The sequence below is a fragment of the Panulirus ornatus genome, chromosome 30, assembly GCF_036320965.1.
Source record: "Panulirus ornatus isolate Po-2019 chromosome 30, ASM3632096v1, whole genome shotgun sequence".
NCBI lineage: Eukaryota > Metazoa > Arthropoda > Malacostraca > Decapoda > Palinuridae > Panulirus > Panulirus ornatus.
Genome location: NC_092253.1, coordinates 5,640,310 through 5,653,417, shown reverse-complemented (window position 1 = coordinate 5,653,417; position 13,108 = coordinate 5,640,310). Strand labels below are relative to the sequence as shown.

The following is a 13,108-nucleotide window of genomic DNA, read 5'->3' as shown; positions in this document are numbered from 1 at the left end:
GCGCCAAGTCATAACCACCATTCGGGAAAATCTCGAACAACTCGTTAGGTGTTCAAGACACGTTTAAAAACATAAACATTGTCAATGTATGCATCACCTTCCTCTCTCTTTTATAGAATATATTCTTTTTCTCGATGACAAAATTCGAGAATTGTTTGTCAGATTGTTCATTCCTCGTGCATAACTTCTTTAGATTTGCTTCACTAGAAAAATACGTAATTACCACGTTTAGTCTTGAGTTTTCTCCCTTTCACGTGTGTGACGCTCAGTTTTATGAACATTTCAATTACAGAGTACTAGAAAAATGTGACCCACAGCTTTACAGTGACAACAGAAACAGCTTATGTAAATACCATTTATGCAAGGTAGATATCTAAGATACTTATTTGTTTTTGTTTGCAATGTAAATGATCATGCACAATCTTGTGTATGAGTACGAATCTTCTCTCTCTCTCTCTCTCTCTGCTTGGGTCTGTTCCGCATAAATGGTCACAACTTTAGTGGTACAAACACAAAACTCGAGGTTTAGATACAAATTTTTGCAGGAAGCAGCATGGGTTATGTGGCTGCGACCTCAGAGGCCATCAAAGATCCCTTAACACAGATCATTATATACTCAGGGATAAAGGCGGGCTAGTAATACCGTTGGTAATGCCCGAGAAATACCTGGGGAAGGCCTGACGAAAATCAAAGTACAGCTTGGAGGAGAGCGTGAGTATGACTAGTGAGTGACCTAAGGAGAAACTGGAGAAGATGTGCTGGAGTACCTGGGAACGACGTAAGGAAGACTTGTGAAAGAACTGGGAAGGATATTGAAAAGACTTTAGGAGACCTAGAGGTGGAACTTTCAGAGGACAAAGGTATAGATCTGTGGAAGACTTGGGGAGTACTTAGGAGGACCTGCAATTGATCAGAGGAAAACCTATTTGGGCTGGGAAAGACCTGTGAAAATGTTGGAGAAGACCTGGTGAGGATCTTGGGAAGAATTTGATATGGTCTGAAGAAGATTTAAGGAAGATCTGGGGAGAGTTTGGGAAGTCAAGTTTCTGCCTTTTCTACTCTTTCACGGTCGTCCTATATCACTTAGAAGCCCTGACTTTTAGGTGCAGGTAGCTCAATAGAATCGGCAAAGTTTTAAGGTATCACATGTTGAATTTATTTTCTTCCAGAGGAACGCTGACAGCTCTCTTAGTTTAACATAAGACTGAGTAGATAATACTACGTTCGTACTGCATCTTAAGATTTTATTGATTAAAGAATTGGAAACAGTTAAATGATGTCGCAAAGGATTAGACTTTGCCATAAGGGAAGAATAAGGCGTAGCACTCACCGAAGATAATTTTAGCGTCGTAGGAACAATATGATGCCCGGTATTGTATGTGAAATAGTGTGCTTGTGGACTATCACCAGCCTTAGTATGAGTAAGGCAGAGAATGAAAAAATAAAAGCAATGTTCGTCAAAGGAGTAAAGTTCGAGAGTTCTGGGTTACTGCACAACCTTTCTTAACTCTCATGATATCGAAGTGAGTAGTAGTGGTATTGACTTCCTAGTCATTGCCTGTCCATTTACTTTCTGGCTTATAGCTTAACAGAAAAAAAATCGGATCATATTCTTAAACCACTCAGATTCTTGCATAAAGGAAAACATCACTTATGATAATCAGATTAAACCAAGACGTCTAAAATATGTTCATTTTATTTGCTATATAGGATATACATGTACCATTATCAACTTCAGTGTTAACCTTCATTCTGTCCAGCTCAACCGTAGTGACTGTGGCGACGACGTTCACAGATGATGGGCTTCTCGTGGTGGCAGCCGACGTCGTGCCATTTGATGCCGTCCTTGTAGAAGTTGTTGAGCACTGCCAGACAGTGCTCGCCACCCTTCTCGCTGTTGTCTGGCTGGGGTCGCCCCTCCCTGAGGATAATAAAAGATGCAATGAGGTTTTGAAAGGAGAGTAGACCCGTGAATGGATAAACATTTTTCTAGTAGTTGTAAGGAAAATGACTCTAGTTTTACTAATAGAAATTTTGAATTATTCGTAAATAAACTGCTCTTTTCATTTATTCCATGAAATTGCTAAAACTTTGATGAATATAGGGACGACAAGTACTAAACGATTTACCTTATTGCATGGCATTTCTAGATAAGTATGGAGTAGACTAAACTAGATACGCGATTATTCTTTACAACTGAAGGCTTATAGCTACAAATTCTAGACTTACCTGCCGGTGTAGGACCAGTTGAGGCCATAGAAGGGGTAACCAGAGGGCCACTGGAAGCTGTAGCCCCTGCGGTAACCTCCTGTCCAGATGTACTTCAGTTTGTCTGGTGGGTAGTGTTTAAAAGACGGTAAATTATATACTGCAAGGTTCTGAATTCAGTGCCTATCGACTGTTGAATGATCTTAGAGTTTAGATGTAAGAAAAATGCACATAAGAATACATCATAAGCAAAGGATTCTTAAACGATCATAGTCCATATAATGTAGCATAAATATTTTCCTGTAATCGAAAGTATTACATCCTTAAGAATCAGAAAAGATTATAATTCTTTCACCAAAAATCATGTAGATCTATTAGTGCTGTACTGACCTCCATAGATGATGTCGGAGATGAGTTTGTCTTCTTTATGGCTCTCGATGCTGACGCCCTGCCAGCCGTAGCCAAGGCTGGAGCAGTAGTAGATAGCCTTCTGCCAGGGGTATTTCTGGGCTCCGTCGTGACGCCATGAGAAGTGGTAGTCGCTGTAGCCTGCACTCAGGTCAACCTGGTCCATTAAAAAAAAAAAAAAACACATGTTTAGGGGATCAATTTTCCGAGAGATGAGAGCTGACCAGAACTTCTTTTGGTAAGAGCCGAGAAGAACTCTGATAGATATAGCTTATCAGACCTGCACAGCTTGACACTCAAAGAGAACCACAATAGCATCTCTGCATAATGGACACCTCATAAATCACAAAAGAAATACTAGTCCTTAGTAAAGATTTAGAAAGTGCATTATTACTAAAGTATTCACCGAGCAATGTTCGCACAGGACAACTTACTCCGTAGCCTCCACCATGGCCTCCACCGCCGCCGGTGCCAACGCCGCCACCATATCCGCCGCCACCACCGCCGCCGCCGGTGCCAACGCCGCCACCATATCCGCCGCCACCACCGCCGCCGCCGGTGCCAACGCCGCCACCATATCCGCCGCCACCACCGCCGCCGCCGGTGCCAACGCCGCCACCATAACCTCCGCCACCACCGCCGTGAGTGACGACAACACTGTGGCCACCTCCGCCACCTCCGCCACCGCCGCCACCGCCGCCACCATAGCCTCCTCCGCCTAGGTACCCAGGTTCTCCGTGGATGGAGGCAACGCCAGCCACCAGCAGGATCAGTGCCACCTTCATCTGCAACAATTGATAAGAAATTCTATTTACTTTATGATGCTGTAGAATCAAACCACATGAGTATTTTTCTTCTTTTAGTTCAATAATTCCTAAAAATTTTCACATAACGTTAGTGTACCTTAACTTTTGACTCGTTATCATTACCAGTATAACTGAAATTCTCTCTGTGGTATAGAAACGCTTCCAACCTTTCGCTCCGTGATCCTCTTACAGTGAATGGTTGAGCGTACGAATCTACTTCAGGTAAGTTATCATAACACGTGATATATCAATCATTTTGGAATGTTTTATGTGAACCATCATCTTACGGTTTGGTTAATATATGCCGTGGATACCAAACGACGTTATCAACTTTGATACATAAATTCTACGAAAATATCTTCAATTCCAAGCCTTGATATCGGTAAAAATAATAAAAAAGACGATAAGATGGTCTCAAATCTTAAACAGTTCAACATTGAGTTTATTTTCTTAGTGTTTTAATCTCAATTAAGAAAACTGCCGTCACTTTCTACTTTGCACCCTAACCATTTTTGTAATGAAACTTTTCTAGTCAACATTTCTGAGTATATTAGAATACGTTTGGGGTGTCCCATGGCTGATGGCCACTGAATGCACTGAACATTGCTTATATTCTCGTTTACTATCCATATGGAATGCCAAAAGCATAAAATTTTCTTTTCGCTATACACATCGTAAAGGAAACTGAAATACACAGTGCGCTCCCTACTCTACATTGCAAGTCCAGACTCATCCAAACACCAGCAGTGCGGTGAGTGTGGTGGCTCAACACACTTTTCTGTCCACATACACTACCCACCAAAGGTATCACTGCATCACTCACCCTGGCTAACAAGTGATTGTGGCCAACGTCAGGTCTAGGAGACTTATATAGCCAGTCACCAACATCACATCAAGGGCGTTATAACGCTACTCGAGTCAAGCTTGCACGTATGAGAAGTAAAAAACAAAACCTATGATCATTGAAATTTTTGTCATCTAATGATTAAAGAATTTTTTTTATGAACATCTCTTATAAGATGCATGCGGATATCTATGTCGTCTTTTCCTCAGAGAATGAGAAGTGCCACTTTTAGTTTCACCTTGAGAAACGTTATTATTTGCATTCTCTGCGGTACATTGCGTGTGAGAGGTATTCTGAAATTTTTTCCTTCAGTGTTACTTGGGGAGAGAAATATTAGAAGAAGTATTCCATAAACTGGACCTTATGTGAAGCGTATCATGCATTCTAATCCTCCTCGCACACGCCTGAGAAGTACCATATCTTACATAGACTTCAGCATTCCTCTGGTCTGAAAGAGTCATGAATAGTTAAGCTTCATTTTCTATGCATTTAATGTTATCGTTGAGAAAATAGATAAGTCAAGCTGCATCTCCCATGTATCTAATATTATTGAGAAAATGAATATTTTCATATACCTGAGATGATGAAGTTCTTTTGATGGATTTCAGTGTTGTTCAAAATCCAAGTAAAACTTCTTTCTCTGTTCATGTGGCAAGAGTATAAATTCTTCAGATATAATGCCATTTCATTTCACTCTGGTCGATTGATTCTTTGCGCTTTTGGGTCAATTAATTTCCTAGACTATCAAATTAGTGAGCACCAATAAAGTTTCTGCGTTAAATGATGCAGCGAAGGATTAGATTTAACCATAAGGGAAGTCTACGGCATAGCACTCAACGAAGACAAATTTAGCGTAGTATGAACAAAGCTTTGCCTAGTATTGTATGTGGTATTGTGTGTTTCTTGACTAAATGCCGCCAGCCTTGGTATGGGTAAGGAAAAAAAGAAAAAAAGGAAGAAAAATCAATATTGGTGAAAGGAGTGAAATATGCGAATGCTGGCTTACTGCACACTTGACTAACTCTCCTAATACCGAAGTGGGTAGTAGTGGTATTACCTTCCTGGTCGTTGGCAGAGATAGATAGAGATAGATAGATAGAGAGATAGAGAGAGAGAGAGAGAGAGAGAGAGAGAGAGAGAGAGAGAGAGAGAGAGAGAGAGAGAGAGAGAGAGAGATGTGTAACATGTGAAATACCGTAAAATAAACTCGTTTGCTCGTACATGGGTTCCTTAACATGGAAATGGTTAAGATATATAAAAATTGATCAAAGATAATCATATATGATAACACATCGTTAAACTCAATTTATTCTCTGGCATATTGCTTGTAGGAAAAACATGGGGTCATATTCTTAAACCACTCAGAAACTGGCTTAAAGGAATACATCGCTAATGATGATCAAATTAAACCAAGACGTTTAAAACATGTTCATTTTATTTGCTATATAAGATATACATGTACCATTATCAACTTCAGTGTTAAACTTTATTCTGTCCAGCTCAACCGTAGTGACTTCGGCGACGTCGTTCACAGACGATGGGCTTCTCGTGGTAACAGGCGACGTCGTGCCATTTGATGCCGTCCTTGTAGAAGTTGTTGAGCACTGCCAGACAGTGCTCGCCACCCTTCTCGCTGTTGTCTGGCTGGGGACGCCCCTCACTGAGGATAATAAAAGATGCAATGAGGTTTTGAAAGGAGACTAGACTCGTGAATGGATAAACATTTTCCTAGTATTAGTAAGGAAAATGACTCTAGTTTTACTCATAGAAATGCTGAATTACTCGTAAATAAACTGCTCTTTTCATTTATTCCGTGAAATTGCTAAGAACTTTGATGAATATAGGGACGATAATGACTAAACAATTTACCTCGATGCTGACTCCTTGCCAGCCGTAGCCAAGGCTGGAGCGGTAGTAGTTACCATTCTGCCTGGAGTTTTTCTGGCCTCCGTTGTGACGTAATGAGAAGTGGTTGTCGCCGTAGCCTGTACTGAGGTCCACCTGGTCCATTAAAAAAATCTATATTAAGGGATCAATATTCCGACAGATGAGAGCTGACCAGAACTACTTTTGATGAGAGCCGAGAAGAACTCTGATAGATATAGCTTATCAGACCTGCACAGCTTGACACTTAAAGAGAACCACAATAGCATCTCTGCATAATGGACACCTCATAAATCACAAAAGAAATACTAGTCCTTAGTAAAGATTTAGAAAGTGCATTATTGCAAAAGTATTTACCGTGCAATGTTCGCACAGAACAACTTACTCCGTAGCCTCCACCATGGCCTCCACCGCCGCCGGTGCCAACGCCGCCACCATAGCCTCCGCCACCACCGCCGTGAGTGACGACAACACTGTGGCCACTTCCACCACCGCCGCCACCATAGCCTCCGCCACCGAGGAACCCAGGGTGTCCGTGGATGGAGGCAACGCCAGCCACCAGCAGGATCAGTGCCGCCTTCATCTGCAACAATTGATAAGAAATTCTATTTACTTTATGATGTTGTAGAATCAAACCACAAGAGTATTTTTCTTCTTTTAGTTCAATGATCCCTAAAAGTTTTCACATAACGTTAATGTACCTTAACTTTTGACCGGTTATCAATACCAATATAATTGAAATCCTCTTTGTGGTATAGAAACGCTTCCAACCTTTCGCTCCGTCTTGCTCTTACAGTGAATGGTTGAGCGTACGAATCTACTTCAGGTAAGTTATTATAATACGTGATATATCAATCACTTTGGAATGTTTTAATGTGAATCATCATCTTACGGTTTGCCGAAAATATGTCGTGAATATGAAAAGACGTTATCAACTTTCATACATAATTTCCACGGAAATATCTTCAATTCCATGCCTTGATATCGGTAAAAAGAATAAAAAAAGATAAGATGGTTTCATATAAACAGTTCAACATTGAGTTCATTTTCTCAGTGTTATAATCTCAATTAAGCAATCTGGTGTCACTTTCTGCACCCTAACCATTTTGATATAAAACTTTTCTAGTCAACATTTCTAAGTATATTAGAATAAGTTTGGGAGGTCACATGGCTGATGGCCACTGAATGCACTAATCATTGTTTATATTCTCGTCTACTCTCCATATGGAATGCCAAAAGCATAAAATTTTCCTTTCTCTATATGGTATATACATCGCAAAGAAAACTGCGATACACAGTACATTCCCTGCCCTACACCGCAAATCCAAACTCATCCAAACACCAGCAGTGCGGTGAGTGTGGTGGCTCAACGCACTTCTCTGTCCACATACACAACCCACCAAAGGTATCACTGCATCACCCACCCTGGCTAACAAGTGATTGTGGCCAACGTCAGGTCTCAGACACTTATATAGCCAGTCACTAATTGCACTTCAAGGGTGTTTACAACGCTACTTGCGTCTGGGTTGCATGTATAAGCAACAAAAAAACAAACCACTGATCATTAAGATTTTTAGCACCTAAAGATTAATGTATTTCTTTGTATGAAGAACATCAGCATGACGCATGTGGAAATCTACGTCGTCTTTTCTTCCGAGAATAAGAAGTGCCACTTTTACATTCACCTTCAGGAACGTTGTCATTTGTACTCTCTGAGGCACATTGCGTGTGATAGGTATTCTGGAATTATTTCCTTTAGTGTTACTTCCGATGAGAAGTATCAGAAGATGTATTCCATAAACTGGACCTTATGTGAAATGTATCATGCATTCTAAACCTCCTTGCACAGGCCTGAGAAGTACCATATCTTACATAGACTTAAGCATTTCGCTGGCCTGAAAGAGTCATGAATAGTTAAGCTTCATTTTCTATGCATTTAATGTTATCGTTGAGAAAATAGATAAGTCAAGCTGTATCTCCCATGTATCTAATATTATTGAGAGAATAAATATTTTTATATACCTGAGATGATGAAGTTCTTTTGATGGATTTCAAAGTTGTTTAAAATCCAAGTAAACCGTCTTTCTCTGTTCGTGTGGCAAGAGTATAAATTCTTCAGATATAATGTTATTTCATTTCACTCTGGTCGATTGATTCTTTGCGCTTTTGGGTCAATTAATTTCCTAGATTATCAAATTAGTGAGCACCAAGTTATAATCACCGATCAAGAAAATCTTGAACAACTCCTCAGGTGTTCAAGACACGTTGAAGAATATACACATCGTCAATGTATGCATCACCTTCTTTTTCTTGATAGCAAAGTTCGAGAATATTTTTTGAGATTGTTCATTCCTATGTAAAATTTACTTAAATTTCCTTCACGGGAAGAATACATAATCACTACGTTTAATTACGAATTTTCTCCTTTTCACGTGTGTGACAGTTGTTTCACCTACTGTATAAAGGAAGAATGTCATTTACAGTTTCACTGCGCACAAAAGAAACAACAGATGTAAATACTGGTTAAGAAAGGTAGATATCTGAGGTACTTGCGTATGAGCACTATTCTCTCTCTCTCTCTCTCTCTCTCTCTCTCTCTCTCTCTCTCTCTCTCTCTCTCTATCTCTCTCTCTCTCTCTCTCTCTCTCTGGGTCTTCTCCGTATGAATAATCATAAATTCAAAGCTACAAACACCAAATTCGGGGTTTAGATACAAAGTTTTTGCCGAAGTATCATGGGCTATATGGCTGTAGCCTCATTGGCCATTTTAAGACCATCAAAGAACCCTTATCAAGGATCATTATATTACGGTTGGTAATACCCCAGAAATACCTGGGAAGGGTCTGACGAAAACATAGGTAGAACCTGGAGAGAGCGTGATTAAGACTAGTGGATGACCCGAGGAGAAAAATGTGTTGGAGTACCGAAGAACGACTTAGGGAGGACTTGGAAAAGAACTGGGAAGGATATGGTAAAGACTTTGGGAGACAGAGGTGGAACTTTCAGAGGACAATGGTATAAATCTGTGAAAGACTTGGGGAGGAACTTGGTAGAGCTGCAATGGATCTGAGGAAAACTTATTGGGGACCGGAAAGAGAAGGAAAAATCTTGGGGAAGATCTGATAAGGATGCAATGAATATTTTGAAATGGTCTGGAGAAGACTTAAGGAAGATCTGGGGAAGAATAGGGGAAACTGAACAATCAAGTTTCTGCGTTAAATGATGCAGCGAAGGATTAGATTTAACCATAAGGGAAGTCTATGGCATAGCACTCAACGAAGACAAATTTAGCGTAGTATGAACAAAGCTTTGCCTAGTATTGTATGTGGTATTGTGTGTTTGTTGACTAAATGCCGCCAGCCTTGGTATGGGTAAGGAAAAAAAGAAAAAAGAAAGAAAAATCAATATTGGTGAAAGGAGTGAAATATGCGAATGCTGGCTTACTGCACACTTCACTAACTCTCCTAATACCGAAGTGGGTAGTAGTGGTATTACCTTTCTGGTCGTTGGCAGAGATAGATAGATAGATAGATAGAGAGAGAGAGAGAGAGAGAGAGAGAGAGAGAGAGAGAGAGAGAGAGAGAGAGAGAGAGAGAGAGAGTTGTGTAACGTGGAATACCGTGAAATTAACTCGTTTGCTCGTACATGGGTTCCTTACCATGGAAATGTTTAAAGTATATAAAAATTGATCAAAGATAATCATACATGATAACGCATGGTTAAACTCAATTTATTCTCTGGCATATTGTTTATAGGAAAAACATCGGGTCATATCCTTACACCACTTAGAAACCGGCTTAAAGAAATACATCGCTAATGATGATCAAATTAAACCAAGACATCTAGAATATCTTTATTTTATTTGCTATATAGGATATACATGTACCACTATCAACTTCAGTATTAAACTTCATTCTGTCCAGCTCAACCGTAGTGACTGTGGCGACGACGTTCACAGATGATGGGCTTCTCGTGGTGGCAGCCGACGTCGTGCCATTTGATGCCGTCCTTGTAGAAGTTGTTGAGCACTGCCAGACAGTGCTCGCCACCCTTCTCGCTGTTGTCTGGCTGGGGACGCCCCTCACTGAGGATAATAAAAGATGCAATGAGGTTTTGAAAGGAGACTAGACCCGTGAATGCATAAACATTTTCCTAGGAGTTGTAAGGAAAATGACTTTAGTTTTACTAATAGAAATTTTAAATTACTCGTAAATAAACTTCTCTTTTCATTTATTCCATGAAATTGTTAAAACCTTTGATGAATATAGGGACGACAATTACTAAACGATTTACCTTATTACATGGCATTTTAGATAAGTATGGAGTAGGCTAAACTAGATACGGGATTATTCTTTACAACTGAAGGCTTATGGCTACAGATTCTAGACTTACCTGCCGGTGTAGGACCAGTTGAGGCCATAGAAGGGGTAACCAGAGGGCCACTGGAAGCTGTAGCCCCTTCTGTAACCTCCCGTCCAGATGTACTTCACTTTGTCTGGTGGGTAGTGTTTAAAAGACGGCAAATTACATACTGCAAGGTTCTGAATTCAGTGCCTATCGACTGTTGAATGATCATGGAGTTAAAATGTAAGAGAAATGTATATAAGAATACATCATAAGCAAAAGATTCTTAAACGATCATAGTCCATATAATGTAGCATAAATATCTTCCTATAATCGAAAGTATTACACCTTTAAGAATTAGAAAAGATTATAATTCTTTCAGCAAAAATCATGTAAATCTATTGGTGCTGTACTGACCTCCATAGATGACGTCGGAGATGATTTTGTCTTCTTTATGGCTCTCGATGCTGACGCCCTGCCAGCCGTAGCCAAGGCTGGAGCAGTAGTAGATAGCCTTCTCCCAGGGGTATTTCTGGCCTCCGTCGTGACGCCATGAGAAGTGGTAGTCACTGTAGCCCGTGCTCAGGTCCACCTGCTCCAATGAAAAAAAAAAACTATGTTAAGGGGATCAATATTGCGACAGATGTGAGCCGACCAGAACTACATTTGATAAGAACCGACAAAAGCTTCGATGGTTGAAATTGACCTGAACTACACCAGTTGACACTCAAAGAGAACCACATTATGATCTCTGCATACTGGGCACTTTATATATCTCAAATGATCAATTAGTCTATAGCAAAGACTCAGAAAATTGCTTTCCTCTCACTCTGTTTATGATGCAATTGTCTTACAAAACTTAAGATTAATGTTACTAAAATATGATGCCTGTGACAACTTACTCCGTAGCCTCCACCATGGCCTCCACCGCCTCCGATGCCGACACCTCCTCCATATCCGCCGCCTCCACCACCGCCGATGCCGACACCGCCACCATAGCCGCCGCCGCCACCGCCGCCGATGCCGACACCGCCACCATATCCGCCGCCTCCACCACCGCCGATGCCGATACCGCCACCATAGCCGCCGCCACCACCGCCGCCGATGCCGACACCGCCACCATAGCCGCCGCCGCCACCACCACCGTGAACGATGACGCCGCCAATGCCACCGCCGCCACCACCGCCTAGGTATCCAGGGTCTCCATGGATGGAGGCAATGCCAGCCACCAGCAGAATCAACGCTGCCTTCATCTACAACATATTGATAGAAATTAATTTTTCATCAGTGTTGAAACAGATCTATTTTTCCTCGAGGTTTCATGTCTAATATTGAACATCTATTCATTTCAATTACATTTATGTTTTTTTTCCCTTTGGGAGGGGTATCTTTGAACGCCAAGGGGCTGAAAGCAGTACGAGATAACCTCAGAGGATAGTGGAACTTAAATAAAAGCTCAGCAGATTCAAAATGCTTCCTTAGTCCGTAATTCATTAACACTTGTCACATATTCCTATACCTTATGGTCAGACCTTTTCTCGACCAATAGTCAGGAAATATGACTTTGAAATCATCTCTATGAATTAGAAACATCACGCAACCTTGACTCCCTAAACGTAATATAGTGAATGTATGAATGTATAAATTTAAATGAGAAGGGCTATCGTGATACGTAATATCAAAATTTATTCAGTCACGCTTATGATACGTAAACTATCATAGCAAAGAGAATTTTCTTCTATTTGTAATAAGCGAGACAACAGAGTACTCCAGCCTAAGCCTGGGACTCATTTATTGACCACCCTCGTGAGGATGATGAACATCTGTGTCGGTTGTGGAACGACTGTCTTAATCATGATTTCGAACCAAGGAGACAATCAACTTGCCAACAGCAAACCAGCTGAAAATTTCTACAATGTTTGGAGTGTGTGTATGGAACACATTATTGCTCATGGCCAATGATAGCACTCCATTTTCTTTATATTCTCGTCTCCTTTTCCCATGGCCCTCCAAAGGCTGAAACGTTTCCTTTTGGTTTTACGTATTGTAAGGACACCTGCGACAGACGACACTTCCCCGCCCACACACACACACACTATCATAGCACTCAACACCGCTGACCACCACTGGCTGTACGCTCGCTCAAGTGGCTCAGCATTCCAACTACACATTTTCCCCGCCCACCCTCACTTCCCATCGAAGGGATCACTGCATCACTCACCGTGTCTAGCAAGCGAATGTGGCTACCTACAGGCCACGGTGAGTTATATAGTCAGTCACAAGTACCACACCAAGGACGCTTCCGTTACCTACTGAGTCACGGTTACATGCAAAGTAAGAGGAAGGGAAGGGGAAAAAAAAAAAACATAGTCATTGAAACTTCAAGGAAATCGTATTAGAAATGATATAAGGTATAGATTGGTGTTCATCAAGGCAAAGAATAATGACAGAAATTAATCCATCCATGGGGCTTTTGTATTAGTCAGACCAGTTCTTCATAAACAGATAGCTATTCCAGTTTCACCTTGAGGAGAATTATTCTTTGTATCCTACGAAGAAGACGAGTGAGAAATTTGCATCTATTTGTCCAAATTCCTTTTCTTGAGAGACTAAT

The 13,108-nt window shown here is 40.9% G+C and overlaps 2 protein-coding genes across 2 annotated transcripts; both read right to left on the bottom strand.

Moving 5' to 3' along the window:
* Window positions 1-1,678: 1,678 nt before the first annotated feature.
* LOC139758354 (uncharacterized) lies at window positions 1,679-12,734 on the bottom strand. Its single transcript, XM_071679647.1, has 5 exons — window positions 12,716-12,734; window positions 11,397-11,747; window positions 2,599-2,773; window positions 2,230-2,332; window positions 1,679-1,921 (listed from the first exon to the last, which is right to left on the bottom strand). The coding sequence occupies exons 2-5, from the start codon at window positions 11,745-11,747 to the stop codon at window positions 1,762-1,764; spliced, it is 789 nt and encodes a 262-aa protein (XP_071535748.1). The 5' UTR covers window positions 12,716-12,734; the 3' UTR covers window positions 1,679-1,761.
* Window positions 5,684-7,572, bottom strand: LOC139758556 (uncharacterized). The gene is made up of 4 exons (XM_071680076.1): window positions 7,551-7,572; window positions 6,536-6,733; window positions 6,136-6,267; window positions 5,684-5,926 (listed from the first exon to the last, which is right to left on the bottom strand). Exons 2-4 carry the CDS (start codon window positions 6,652-6,654, stop codon window positions 5,767-5,769), a joined length of 411 nt encoding a protein of 136 aa, XP_071536177.1. The 5' UTR covers window positions 6,655-6,733; window positions 7,551-7,572; the 3' UTR covers window positions 5,684-5,766.
* Window positions 12,735-13,108: the final 374 nt, after the last annotated feature.

What these genes read in the sequence shown, in the direction of transcription:
- LOC139758556 (XM_071680076.1), bottom strand. Translation starts at nt 6,654, where the DNA reads ATGGTGGCGGCGGTGGTGGAAGTGGCCACAGTGTTGTCGTCACTCACG. An exon ending in GCCATGGTGGAGGCTACGGA is followed by an intron (nt 6,268 to 6,535) that starts GTAAGTTGTTCT and finishes TTAATGGACCAG; the next exon opens with GTGGACCTCAGTACAGGCTA. An exon ending in GGCAAGGAGTCAGCATCGAG is followed by an intron (nt 5,927 to 6,135) that starts GTAAATTGTTTA and finishes TATTATCCTCAG; the next exon opens with TGAGGGGCGTCCCCAGCCAG.
- LOC139758354 (XM_071679647.1), bottom strand. Translation starts at nt 11,747, where the DNA reads ATGAAGGCAGCGTTGATTCTGCTGGTGGCTGGCATTGCCTCCATCCAT. An exon ending in GCCATGGTGGAGGCTACGGA is followed by an intron (nt 2,774 to 11,396) that starts GTAAGTTGTCAC and finishes TTAATGGACCAG; the next exon opens with GTTGACCTGAGTGCAGGCTA. An exon ending in CTCCGACATCATCTATGGAG is followed by an intron (nt 2,333 to 2,598) that starts GTCAGTACAGCA and finishes ACTACCCACCAG; the next exon opens with ACAAACTGAAGTACATCTGG.